Source organism: Arachis ipaensis, chromosome B10 (genome assembly GCF_000816755.2).
Source record: "Arachis ipaensis cultivar K30076 chromosome B10, Araip1.1, whole genome shotgun sequence".
Taxonomy (NCBI): domain Eukaryota; kingdom Viridiplantae; phylum Streptophyta; class Magnoliopsida; order Fabales; family Fabaceae; genus Arachis; species Arachis ipaensis.
Genome location: NC_029794.2, coordinates 4917594 through 4932959, shown reverse-complemented (window position 1 = coordinate 4932959; position 15366 = coordinate 4917594). Strand labels below are relative to the sequence as shown.

At 31.8% G+C, this 15366-nt stretch overlaps 1 protein-coding gene across 1 annotated transcript; it reads left to right on the top strand.

The window, feature by feature from the left end:
• On the top strand, positions 10260-14039 carry LOC107621860 (serine carboxypeptidase-like 32). Its single transcript, XM_016323844.2, has 9 exons — positions 10260-10620; positions 10862-10969; positions 11192-11287; positions 11411-11503; positions 11601-11683; positions 12552-12836; positions 12917-13047; positions 13582-13683; positions 13760-14039. Exons 1-9 carry the CDS (start codon positions 10335-10337, stop codon positions 14016-14018), a joined length of 1443 nt encoding a protein of 480 aa, XP_016179330.1. The 5' UTR covers positions 10260-10334; the 3' UTR covers positions 14019-14039.

The window sequence follows — 15366 nt, the reverse complement described above, 5'->3', positions numbered from 1 at the left end:
ACTTAGATTCATATAGATAAAACAAACACATATCTATGGTTCCTTGAAGATATCGAAAAATTTGTTTGATTCCATTCCAATGTCTTCTGGTTGGAAATGAACTATACATTGCTAGTAAATTCATCGCAAATGATATGTCAGGTCGTGTACTATTAGTAAGATACATTAGCGTTCCAATGGCAATAAGATATGGTACTTCAGGATCAAGGATATCTTCATTTTCTTCGTTAGGACAGAGTTGATCATTTTCCACATCCAAAGACCTAATAGATGTGACTTATCCATATAAAATCTCTTCAAGATCTTTTCTGTGTATGTTGTTTGATGAATAAATATCTCATTTTTTGTATGCTCGATCTGCAGGCCAAGGAGGAATTTAGTCTTTCCAAGATCTTTCATCTCAAACTCTTCTTTTAGAGCTTTTATAATTGTTGGAATCTCTCCAGGAGTTCCAATGATATTTAAATCATCAATGTACACAACAATTATAAGGGGTAAGTATTGTTTTGGTCCCTAATGTTGAGGGTGATAATCGAAACCGTTCCTCATCTAATTTTCGATTTAGAATCGTTCTTGACGTTTTTTTTCGTATTAAAATCGTCATTTTTAATAAAATTTTAAATTTTATTCCTAAACTACCTTTATTTTAATAAAAAAATATAAATTTAAAAAAATATATAAATGCCGATCTACCCAGCCGTCGAGTGCGTCGCCGCCGTTCATACATGCTCCTGCCACCGTCGATCTACCCAGCCGCCGTCGTTCCGTCGCCCACGAGCTGCCGGTGGTCCTGCAACGCCACTTGCATATGCTTCTTTGTGCTTTGAATTTCTGATTTGGCTTTGTGCTTCTCGGTTGATTTGGCTTTGTGCTTGAATTTTTTGCTTCTGCTTTTCTTTCTTGTTGAATTTTCTGCTTCTGCTTCTCCATCGTTGAATTTGTGCTTCTGCTTCTCTTGTTGAATTTTCTACTTTCTGTTTCTGGTTGTGTTGATTTAGTTATTGAATTTGTTGAATTTGTGTTGATTTGTTGAATTCCTGATTCCTTGATTTGTTGAATTTGTGTTGATCATGTTGTTATTCTTGGTGGTATTGGTGTTGGTGTTGTTGGTGTTGGGATTGGTGTCGGTGCCGGTGGTGGAGGTAAAGGTGCCAGTAGCAGAGAAGGGTATTTTTGTCCAAAAAAATTAAAAGGACGATTTTAATACGAAAAAAAACGTTAAGGACGATTCTAAATTGAAAATTAGATGAGAGACGGTTTCGATTCTCACCCTCAACGTTAGGGACCAAAATAATACTTACCCCGCAATTATAATGAATCAAGATGCGGATTTCTTTATGAAAACACATGGACAGATATCATCATTCTTGAATCCGTTTTTAGCCAGACACTCAGTAAGACGATTATACCACATTCGTTCAGATTGGTTTAAACCATATAAAGATCTTTGCAATTTGACTGAGTATAACCCCTGTGAATATTCATTGGATGATTTAGATATCTTTAAACCTTTAAGGATTTCATATAGATATCACGATCTAATGATCCATATAAATAGGTTGTTACCACATATTAAATGCATATGTAGTTTATGGTATGCAAATAAACTGACCAAATAACGCAATGTTATTGCATCCACTACTGGAAAATATGTTTCTTCATAATCTATACCGGGCATTTGTAATAAATCTTGTGCCACAAGTCTAGCTTTGTAGCGTACAACTTCATTTTACTCATTTCAGTTTCTCATAAATACACATCTGTATCCAACAGGTTTTACATTTTCTAGTGTACGGACTACAGGTCCAAAGACTTCACGTTTTGCAAGTGAGTCTAACTCAGCCTTCATAGCTTCTTCCTATTTTGGCCAATCATTCTTTTGTCGACATTCTTTGACTGTTCTTGGCTCAAGATCCTTACTTTTATGCATGATATTTAATGTCATATTATATGCAAATATTTCATTGACAATTGCCTTATTTTGGTCCCATTTTGCTCCTGTAAAGAAGTATTTATCAAGATCTCGTCATTTTCACAATTTTCAGTTACCTGAACGTCTTCTGGCGTCAAAATTTTATCAGAGTTTTGGACAACTGCAGGTGTCTTTACTTTGTCTTTATCTTTTTTAACAGTAATAGTATTTACTACTTTTATTTTTCAAGGACTTTTGTCTTTGGAACCGACAGGCCTACCACGCTTCTGACATGAATTTGTTTCGGTGGCCATTTGTCCGACTGGGACATCAATTCGAATTGGAACATTTTCAGCTGGTATATAAGATTTAGTAATCCTTTTCGTATCAGAAAATGTATCAGGCAATTCATTTGCTATTCTTTGCAAATGTATAATCTTTTGAACTTCTAGTTCACATTGTTCTGATCGAGGATCTAAATGCATCAAGGATTATGCATTTCAATTAAGTTCCTTTTTAGAGTTGAAACCCATTTTGACCCCTGAAATTTGGACCCGGCCTCAATTTCAACCTCCAAACTTTTAGTTATCCAATTAATACCCCCAAATATTGAATCGTGCCTCACGTTTGCCCCTATAGTTATCTCCATTAACGGAGAGCTGATGTGACACGTTAAGTTGACACGGTGTGCATTTACGTGGCACCCAACTTGTTAGAATGGATGTGTGATGAGTAAATGATGTGGTAAAAATTATTTTCATTCAATATGAGTCCATGAAAATTAGGGTTTTAACATATATGTAGGAGTCAAATTGAGTGAAAATAACTTTTGCCACATCTCACTCATCACACATTCATTCTGGCAAGTTGGGTGCCATGTAGATGCATACCGTTTCAACTTAACGTGCCACATCAGCTCTCTGTTAACAGAGATAACTACAAGGGCAAACGTGAGGCACAATCCAATATTTTGGGGTGTTAATTAGGTAACTAAAAATTTGGGGGTCGAAATTAAGGACGGGTCCAAATTTCAGGGGCCAAAATGGGTTTCAACTCTTCCTTTTTAGGAAGCTTATTCTTACCCCCTAATGTTAAAAATTTTGATTCATCAAAATAACAATATGCAAATTAAGATTTAAATACATCTCCGGTTTGTATCTCAAGATACCTCACTATAGAAGGAGAATCGTATCTAACATATATTCCAAATTTTCTTTAGGGTCCCATTTTGGTGCGAGAAAGTGGTGTAATGGGAATATATATCGCACAACTGAACATTCTTAAATAGAAAATATTTGGCTGCTGGCCAAAAACTAATTGCATAGGAGAGAACTGATGGTAACTTGTTGGTCTCAAACGAATAATGTTGTGGTATGTAAAATAGCATGCCCCCAAGCCGAGGTTGGAAAATTTGTTCTCATAAGTAAAGGTATAGCAATTAATTGGAGGCTCTTAATAAGTGATTCTGCTAACCTATTTTGTGTGTGAACATGAGCTACTAGATATTATTCTATTAGCCATACAATAAGCATTAAAGACTTGGGAAGTAAATTCACCAGCATTATCAAGACAAACTGCTTTGATTGGATTTTCTGAAAATTGTGCTTTTAATCAAATAATTTGGGCAAGTAATCTCGCAAACGCTAGGTTGCGAGAAGACAATAAGCACACATGTGACCATCTCGAAGATGCGTCTATTAGGACCATAAAATATCTAAAAGATCCATATGGTGGATGAATAGGTCCACGTATATTGCCTTAAATCATTTCTAGGAATTTAGGGGACTCAAATCCAATCTTTATTAGTGATGACTTTAAAATTAGCTTTCCTTGAGAACATGGAGTATAACAAAATTTACTAGATTTAAGAATCTTTTGGTTCTTTAATGAATATCCACGGGAGTTTTTAATAATTCTTCGCACCATGGTTGTTCCCGGATAATCCAATCGATCATGCCAAATTATAAATTCATTTGGGCCGGTAAACTTCGGGTTTACAATGACATGTGATTTAATTGCACTAATTTTAGTATAATATAACGCAGATGAAAGTGAGGGTAACTTTTCTAATATAACATTTTTATTTGAATCATGAGCTGTGATGCATAAATACTCATGATTTTCCTCATTCATTGTTTCAATATGATATCCATTTTGACAAATATCTTTAAAACTTAACAAGTTTCTTAGAGACTTAGTAGACAATAGTGTATTATTTATTATGAATTTTGTTCATCCGGAAAACAAAATTATAACTCTTCTGGAGCCTTCTATCACATTGCCTGAGCCAATAATAGTATTAACATATTCTTCCTTTAGTACAAGATGAGTAAATTATATATTACTTTTGAGAATGGTATTCGAACTTGCACTATCTGCAAGGCAAACATCTTTCCTATATGTTCTTGCCATTTTTTTAAGACAAATAATAATAAAATGAGTAAAAATATTTATGCAGTAAAATTATTTTTTAATTTTTTTTAAGAAGTACTGTACATAATATCATATACTAAAAATTTTATTATTATTATTATTTTAAAACTTGACACCTTCAGTAATTTTAAAATTTATAAACATAAATATTTTATTAAACATTATTTATATACATCACACTTGAAATTTAAATACATAGAGAATAAAACTTAAAAGTTTTTTTGAAATTATTTATTTACTTTAAGTACTGAACCCAATATCAAACTTTTTACATCATTGATCAAATAACCAATATTTCCTTCAAAATCCTCAAAGAAATCAGATACTTCATAATGAGTGGTGTAATTTTCAGCAACATCATTTGAAACAATGACCCTTTCCACCACAACAGAAATATTTATTCTCTGTTGATTTATTTTGCCCATTATTTTTTTCTTTGTCCCACTTATGGTGAGATTATTTCTTGTGAATATAATTTTTTTTCCTTCCATAATTTTTTTGGTTACCAAAACCTTGCCATTTATCTCTTATGGGGTTATAATTTGCTATATTTGCTTCAAAAAATGGGGCGGCGCCAGCTGGACGCACTTCATGATTTCTTAAAAGTAATTCATTATTATGTTCAGCAACAAGAAGGTAAGAAATTAGCTCAGAATATTATTTAAATTTTTTTTCTCGATACTGCTACTGCAGGAGCACATTCGAGGCATGGAAGGTCGAAAAAGTTTTCTCTAACATGTCATTATCAGTTATCTTCTCCCCACATAATTTCATTCATGAGGTAATTCGGAACATTGATGAATTGTATTCATTTATGGATTTAAAATCCTGTAGACATAAGTGCGTCCACTCATATCGACTTGAGGAAGTATCACTGTTTTTTTGTAATTATACTTTTTTTTCAAGGTTTTTTCACATATCTGCAGGATCTTTTAGTGTGAGATATTCATTTTTCAATCCTTCGTTAAGATGACGACGAAGGAAGATCATGACTTTGACTTTATCCTTTTGGGATGCATTATTTTTAGCTTTAATGATATCTCCAAGATCCATTGAATCAAGATGGATTTTAGCATCTAGTATCAATGATAAGTTGTTGTTTCCAGATATATCAAGAGCATTAAATTCAAGATGAGAGAGTTTTTACATAATGAAAATTTATTACCTGAGTCTTCCTAAAATTTGACAAGAGTCTCGTGCTGATAACGTGTTGTAAAATAAATAAAGGATAAAGTATACTTTTTGTCCCTGAAGTTTACTAAAAGTTTTAAAAATATCCCTAAATTTTGATTTGTTTCAATTTTGTTCTTCAAGTTTTTGATTTGCATCAATTTTACCCTTATTACTAATTTTTTGATAATTAATATTTTTCTTTCCAAATATACCCATCCCTTATACCTATCATCATCATCATCATCATCACAACCCTCTATCTCTCTTTCTTTTTCTCTTTTCATCTTCACCGTCCTCTCCACTACCATCATCATTATTAAGCAACCACTGTCAACCTCCTCCTTCATCGTCGCCGGCGAAATCCCTCATTCTCCTTCTTTCTCCTTTCTTCTCCGACTCTCCATCTCCATCACCACCATCTCCGTTGAGCTCCAATCTTCGATGACCACCACCCTTTTTCTTCTTCTTCGCACAAACCCAGACACAATGAAGCCATCGCTCTTCCTCCTTCTCTGTTAAAAAACAGAGAATGAGATGTGGGATAGGTTCTATGAAACCGGTTTTTGGAGGAGCTCTTCTCGCAGGGATCCCTCTAGCAATGTTCTTACCACTTTTCACCCTCAATATATTCATTGAAATTTCAAAAAACATGCATTTTTGTCCAACAATAAAATTTAAAAAAAAAATCATACTTTTTGATGATGCAGGTGTTTAAAGATGTGATCTTTTCTCTCATCCTCCTCTTCTTATTTTTTCTCTTTTTTTAATTTTTTAATTTTTTTGGGAGAGGGGAGGAAGTTAGAGTATGATCATGGTCATGATGATAAATTTATTTGTTTTGGATGTTGGCATTTTGAAAAATGAGAAGAAGTGTGTTGAAATGGATCATGTTTGGTTCTTTATCATTTATTTTTTGTGTTATTAATTTTTCAATGAGGTATAGTATGAGTAATATTGAAAGAAAAAAATTTTGTTGTTGGGGTTAGGGTTTCAGGTTGGTGTGGCAGTAAAAGGATTTTGCTTTGCTTTGTGTGAAATCTGGAAACAAAAAAGGTATTGATCCAACTAGTACTAATAATTAATGAGGCTGGATTTGCTAACAGAGAAGGAGGAAGAGCGATGGCTTCGTTGTTGCTGGGTTTGTGCGAAGAAGAATAAAAAGGATGGTGGTGATGGAGATGGAGAGTCGGAGAAGAAAGGAGAAAGAAGGAGAATGAGGGGTTTCGCTGGCGACGATGAAGGAGGAGGTTGACAGTGGTTGCTCAATTATGATGATGGTGGTGGAGAGGACGGTGAAGATGAAAAGAAAAAAAGAAAGAGAGACAGAGGGTTGTGATGATGATGATGATAGGTATAAGGGAGGAGTATATCTGGAAAGAAAAATATTAATTATCAAAAAATTAGTAATAAGGGTAAAATTGATGCAAATCGAAAATTTAAAGGACAAAATTGAAACAAATCAAAACTTAGGGATATTTTTGAAACTTTTAATAAACTTTAGGGACAAAAAATATACTTTACCCATAAAAAATAGAGAAAAAGAAATAAATATAAAATAAAGAGATGTAAATAGAAGACTCTAATATTAATATTCACCAATACTATTATCTCACTATAATAGAAGTAATTCATATATTTACTAATATTATAAGTATTGTAACTTAAATCTACGGAGAGATAGAGAAAAGAGAGAGTTTTTATTGTAGTGTATAAACAGAGAAAAGAAAATATTCGTTATTATTATTGGTGTGTGTTTATTAACTGAAACTTAATCTCCTATTTATATACGTATAAAAGATTATATTTTCAACTTTAATAAATTTATTCTCTCTTGAAAATGGATATCTACATAATCCCTTATCACAACACATCTTTAATTTATCTTTAAGAATTTAAATTTGTAGAAAAAAAAAATACATTTTTAATTTATTCCTGATAATTTTCTTTTAGATAACAAAAATTATACTTTATTGATAAGATAGATATATGTATATATAGTAGTTAGAAATGAATCGACAATGGAATCGACCAAAATACTGAATTATTAATTTAGTTAATGAATTACCGATTAAATCAGTTGATTTGGTCTCACTTAAATAAAAAAAATTCAAATAGTATATGTGATGAAGTCATCTTAAAAAAAATTAATCAATTCACATAACCTATCATCTAACAATAGTATTACACTATCATATAACCTATTAATCAATCAATATATTCCAATCATCTAATAAAAAAGGAAAAGTCTAGGGGCTAATAATTTTTGTGTTTTCTAGCCAGCACTTAACCATCAAAACAAAAGTGAGTGATCTCCTACCATTAGATGTAATCTCACACCATTAAAAACACTATTGATAGCCAATTGATGGTTACAAAACACCAAAATTAATGTCCCATAGCATTCCTCAATAAAAAAATCAGTAATTTACATAACATATCATCTAATTAATTCACAGAGTATCCAACCATGCATTGCATATTCCAATAAATCATGTTATCAATCAATAATCAATATAGAATTCAAGAACAAATCAATCCTGATCAATACCAATATAGAACAAATCAACTCTAAATAACATCAATCAACTTAAACAACGACAGTCAAAAGAAAAAAAAAAAATCTTTCATTAAAATTACAAGATAACAATCACCCAAATTATTAAAATTTAATATAGAATAACTAAAAAAATAAAAAAAATTCTCCTCCATAGGTCCAAAAGAGTTGATACCATGACGCACACACTACGCATAGAAGAGGAAGACAAAGAAGCGAGCCACATTGAACGAGGACGATGAGAAGGACGGAACCACAGATTGGTGGAGGTAGGGAAGATGTAACACGGACGGAGGCACGGTGATGCAGGGGAGCCGGTGAGAGGCGCGATGATGTAGAGGAGCCGGCAACAGGCGCAACGACAACCATGCAGTGTTGGTGAAACTCTGTGATAGTGAGAAGGATGAGGGCTTGAAGTATTGAAGTTTGAACTTTGCCACTGACCTTTACCGTATGAGAGTGAGAGAGCAGGTTGGGGAAGGAGGCTCCTCAGAGAATTGTTTTTTTTTTTTTCAAAAAAAAATTAAAACGATATCGTTTTGAGGGTTAAAAAAAAAATTCGAACCAGTCTGGATTTCATAAATCTGCTAATTCACCAATTTGCATCAAAACCAACAAGTCAAATCAGTTTTTGCCGGTTCTTTTTTTTTTTTTCCCGGTCCTATACTCAATATGGACCAATCTTAAAACCCGATTTAGTTCGGCTGCTTAGGTCGGTTTGATTTTTATAACTATGGGTATATGGATGATTATATATATTACAATTTATAAGTAAATGTTTATACGTTTGAATTTAAGTCTATCGTAAAGTCATTTCTACTAAAAATTTAAGCTGATAAAAAACGACACATGAATAATTATATCTGTAAATCATGGTATAAATCAATATATATGCATATGGCTAAAAAATAGCATCAATCAATAATCAATATAGAATTCAAGAACAAATCAATCCTAAACAATAACAATATAGAACAAATCAATTCTAAAGAGCATCAATCAACCTAAACAACAATAAAAAAAAAAAATCTTCCATTAAATTTACAAGATAACAATCACCCAAATTATTAAAATTTAATATAAAATAACTAAAAAGATAAAAAAAATTCTCCTCCATGGCTCCAAAGGAGTTGATACCTTGACGCGCACACTACGCATAGAAGAGGGAGACAAAGAAGCGAGCCACATTAAATGAGGACGATGAGAAACACAGAGCCATGGACTGGTGGAGGTAGGGAAGACATAACACGGACGAAGACACGGTGATGCAGGGGAGCCGATGAGAGGCGCGATGATGTAGAGGAGCCAGCAAGAGGCGCAACGACGACCATGCAGTGTTGGCGAAACTCTGTGAGAGTGAGAAGGTTGAGGGCTTGAAATATTGAAGTTTGAACTCTGCCTCTAACCTTTGCTGTTTGAGACTGAGAGAGTAGGTTGGGGAAGGAGGCTCCTCGAAAAATCAGGTTTTTTTTCAAAAAAAAAAAATTACATCGTTTTGAGGGTTAAAAAAAAAATTCGAACTGTAAATCTGCTGATTCACCGATTTGCATCAAAACCAACCAAGTCAAAACAATTTTTGCCGATTTTTTTTTCCGATCCTATACTTAGTATGGACCAATCTTAAAACCGATTCACCAGTTTTTCAGTTCAGCCACTTAGGTCGATTCGATTTTTATAACTATGGATATATGGATGATTATATATATTACAATTTATAAGTGAATGTTTATACATTTGAATTTAAGTTTATTGTAAAGTTATTTCTACTAAAAATTTAAACCAATGAAAAGTAAAACATGAATAATTATATCTGTAACTCCTTCAAATATGATCTCTCTAAGTTTGTTTAAATATCATATTATAAAATTATTTCTTTTAAAAATTTAAATCGATAAAAAAAAGATAAATAATTATTATATCTATAAAAAGTAAAATAATTAAGCACCCAATATTGGAGGCTCCATCCACCCATTCCTGTATGTGTCCATGCATGAATGCTCTAGAAGCTACCTAACAACCATGAAAAACGTCATATCAATATTCAAAATATATGGATCAAACTTGAGCAAAAGTGACAAAGATATATTGCCAGGTAGGACACTCTGACCCCCTAATAGTGTACTCCTCACTCGCTATAAATAGCTCTATATTCTTCACTTTCATTTCCATCATCAACCAAGTTCCAATAATCATAATTAAAGGAACCTATTTATAATACTATTTTGTTCTTGCTGTGAGTTTTTTTTCCAATTTCCATACAGTATGGATAACATTGTAGTAGAGAGTACTACTACTTTGGGTTATATATATATAATAATGCTTTTCCTATCATTGAAACATGAAATAGTAGCAGCAGGAGATAACAACAGTGCCATTGATGACCTTGTGACTAACTTGCCTGGCCAGCCTCTTGTAGATTTCAAGCACTATGCTGGTTATGTCACTGTTAATGATGACACCAATAATGGAGAAAGAGCACTCTTCTATTGGTTTTTTGAAGCCATCACCAACCCTCAAGATAAACCATTGGTGCTGTGGCTCAATGGAGGTAATAATAATGCTACAACATATATGTACATGTACATGCATAACTTTGATATCAATTGCATTATTGAAATAATTTTTATGTTTATTATATTCTCATTATGTAAGCTCATTGTCAAAACAAACAATAAATTATTTGAAAAAGGTTCAAATAAAATGGTGATGATTTCATTTGGTGTATCTTTCTTAATTAATTAATTAATTAATGTTGTGTGGCAAGGTGACAAGGTGCTTTATTGTTGCAGGTCCTGGGTGCTCTTCTGTGGGATATGGAGCAACACAAGAGATTGGTCCATTTTTAGTGGACACAGATGGCAAGGGCCTTAAATTTAATAACTACTCTTGGAACAAAGGTACCACCACATATTAATTAATACAAAAAAAATATCATATGGATTATATTATATAATATAATATATATACCTTCTGTCACAGTCCACCTCACTGCTTTCTATTTCATTAAAATTCTGACCATGAGCCACACAAATTAATTAAACAAGTGTTATGTATGTCCCTACATACCATCATCTAATTAAAGTTCTTGGTTTGTGTGAAATTATTTTATAACAATGCAGAAGCCAACATGTTATTCCTGGAATCTCCTGTTGGAGTAGGCTTTTCCTACTCAAATTCAACTATAGACTATGAAAATCTGGATGATGATATCACAGGTCAGTGTTTAATAATGTGTAGCACAACACTGTCTTACTATTTCCTATGCTTCCATATTTCATACATATATTATATGATGATAGTTTTAATTTTGTGCTTTACCAATTGTTTTGAATTAACAGCTAATGATGCTTACAATTTTCTGCACAATTGGTTTCTCAAGTTTCCATCATATAGAACAAGCACATTTTATATAGCAGGAGAGAGCTATGCTGGTACTGAAATTAATAACATTGAAATTTTTGGACCTTTCTTTAATTTATTTTTGTACGTCTAACAAATTGATCACTCATGAAACACATGTTTTTTCAGGGAAGTATGTACCTGAGCTAGCAGAACTGATATATGATAGGAAAGATGACCCTTCCCTTCATATTAATCTCAAGGGTATTTTGGTAAGATTCTACATGAGTGCTAATAAAATTAAAGCGTATTTGGTGGAGAGACAGAGACTGAGAGACAGAGATTGAAATAAATCTCAATATTCTGTTTGATATAAAGTGGGAGACAGAAATTGAAACAAGAATGAAATTTTAATTTAATTTGTACAAAGGTAAAATTGAAATTAATTAGTTGAAATGAAGGTATTTTAGGTATAAAATGTTATTAAAATTTTAATTTCTATCTCTAAAAATTTTAGTGTCATGTATTCCCACTTTTTGAAAGTAATGATGAAATACTAAAATTTTAGAGACAAAGATAGAAATTTTAGTATTAGGCTCTGAACTAACAAACATGATACTGAATTTCAATCTCCCAATTTCTGTCTCAATACCTCAAAACAAACGCTACTTAATAAGACACTAAAAAAATAAAGTAATTACTAATTAGAGCATAAAGAATATTTCTCTTGTTCAACATTTAAGAAAAAATATCTATTGCTCACAAGTCACATCAATTTCTACTACAAATTACTAAACATGCATGTTTGCTGAGAAAATTCTACACCTGCTTTTGTTGCTAAGTATGATTTGAAGTTTCAGTTGAAGAATATTTGATTGGAACACTCTTTTCATGTAAAACTCTTTACACTATTATTGTGACTGATTTAAACCGTCACTATTTGAAGATAATATATAACATTAGAAAAATTTTAAGTGTACCGGAAACACTAGTATTCCAGTTGTTTTATCTGTTGATTTCAATTAATATATATTATATATATTTTTTATAATTCAAATCAACGATTAAAACAACTGAAATACCAGTGTTTTCGGTATAATTAAAACTCTTCCTATAACATTTTGTCATTTGATTGAACAGTTGGGGAATCCTGAAACATCTGATCCTGAAGACTTGTTAGGGCAAGTTGATTACGCTTGGAGCCATGCAGTGATATCTGATGAAACCTACAAAACAATAAGAAGAAGTTGTAACTTCAGTGATCCATATAAAAACAAAGATTGTGGTGATGGACTTGATGAACTTTATAAGCAATACGACCAAATTGATATTTATAGCCTCTACACCTCTGTTTGTTTTGCCACCACAGCGCTTTCAAATCATCAAAATTTACAAACACAAATCAACCACTCATCTAGGAACAAGGTTAGTCATGTTTTTCCATACACTAAAAAATCATATTCCCCAACACATGGTAACTAATTTGGACGTGGAAATTACTATAGATGCGTAGAATGATGGGAGGTTTTGATCCATGCTTGGATAATTATGCCAGAGCCTTTTATAATAGAGCAGATGTTCAGAAAGCTCTCCATGCCAGTGATGGTCTCATTCTCAAGAATTGGACTATTTGCAAGTAATTCACTTCATCAAATAAGTTCTTTCTATAAAATATATTCGATTTTTATCGAACATATCCTTAACAATTAAATTTTTAAAAAATTTAAGACCAGCAATAATGTATGACAAGTATGTCTGATTTATTAGTGTTGAATATTGTTTTTGTGAAATTGTTGCTGGATTGGTCTTAAATTTTTTGAAAAAATTAACTGCTAGAGATATATTTGATACAAATCAAAAAATTTTTAAACAAAATTAAAATAAAATAAAATTTAGGAATATTTTTAAAACTTTTAACAAATTTTAAGAATAAAAAATATACTTCACCCTATTTATTTTTAAATAGTCACACTGTTGAATATATGTACCAAATTTTTAGAAAAAAAAAATTGGTCAAAAGAAAATATTTTCACATGAAAACAATAATAAAATCTTCATTATAGTATCCACATAATTAATTTAGTAGTTAATTTTTAGTATGCAAATAGTATTTTTGAATTAAACCAAATACAAGCTTGCTGATATTGTTTTAATCATTGATAAAATGCAGCGACGATATATTCAATAGTTGGAATTGGAACAAATCAAAGGCCTCTGTTATCCCAATATACAGGAAGCTTATTTCAGGAGGACTTAGGATTTGGGTTTATAGGTAAATTAAATTAAATTAAATTAAATTAAATTAAGTAAGATACTAGGAATGATTATTGTTATTATTATTATTGCAGTGGAGACACAGATGGAAGAGTGCCAGTGCTTTCTACAAGATACAGCTTAAGTATTCTGGGTTTGGGAATCACTAAGCAATGGAGGCCATGGTACCATGAGAAACAGGTTAGTGGGTGGTATCAAGAATACGAGGGTCTCACTTTTGCAACATTTCGAGGAGCTGGCCATGCTGTCCCTTCTTTCAAACCAAGCAATTCACTTGCATTCTTCTCTTCCTTCCTTCTTGGACAATCTCCACCCTCTACTAGATCTACATGACCAACCCTTTTTTTTTTGCTTTTACAGTTTTATTATGCCAATTACTACTATTTCTATATATATGTTACCAATAATGTAACTATTATTTAACATAACACGTGTTTATGTCGCCATCTTTATATAATTAGTCACCTATCAATACATTAGCATTCTCATTCCAATAATGTGGTTACACTTAAAAGCCAAAAAGAGCATTTTGTATGCATTAATTTTGGAAGTAGTGTAATTAATATTATTCTTCAAAGAGGAAGAGGAAGGTAAATTGATGAGTTTATTTGTCACTAGTGTCTTGTTTGGCAAATGGAGGGAGAGGAAGGTAAATTGTTCTCGTTGTATCCTCTAACACCGCTGGGTCGGAGCATAATTATTAAATCAGACCCGGTTCGGTCATTAATTCGAGTTGAATCAACGTTCGGATCGGTTAAATAATTAATTTGGCCAAATTTATATCCAATAAAATCTGTTTAAAACCGGAATTTAATACAAAATAAAATTAAAAAAATATATTTATTATAAAAATAAAAAAAATAAATTTTATATAATTATTTAATTATGATCGAATGAATTGGTTTAGTCTGTGATTTATCGGTTGAAAAGTTATTGTAGAACATCTCAAATACTTTGAAGCATGACAAATAGAGATTCTTGCAAGGCTTTGACAATTCACATAGTTGTTCAAGGAACTCGCTCTTCTTTTCCTCAGTTACCTCATTCTCCATATAGCAATTCAGTGATTATGATTGCAGTCTTAGCCACAAGCATTCTAACATATGAGTCATGAGGGAGGAATGTGCAAGCACCTGTCTTTAATAAAATTAAAAAAAAAAGAAAAAGTAAAATATTATTTGGTATTTAATGTTTAAATCAAATTTTAATTTAGAAAAAGTTTAGAAAGTCAACTACAATATAAACCAACTCAAGCTGACTTTCTTTTATTTTTAATTTTGAAATTCTAAAAATTAGGATAATGGAATGTGAAAACTCAAATGCAGTCGACTTTACGTGAAGTTGATACTTGAGAACCGTTAGATGATTTGACTGATTTGACTAAATTTTCATCTAACGACTCTCAGATATCAACTTCATGTGAAGTCGACTTCACCTGAATTTTTACCGTAACGGAGAGTTATTATTTTTTTATAAGTTATAACTAACCTGTTTTTCAACTATAGTTGACTCCACTTGACTATATATATTCCTAACTGATTATGTAACGAAACTCTTTAATTTAGTCTCTAATATTTTAAATATTTTATTTCAATGCTATAAAATTTTAAATAGATTAAATATTATGTTATTATTAAATTTGACTCAAATAATTAACGATTTTTTTTAAATTAGTGATAAT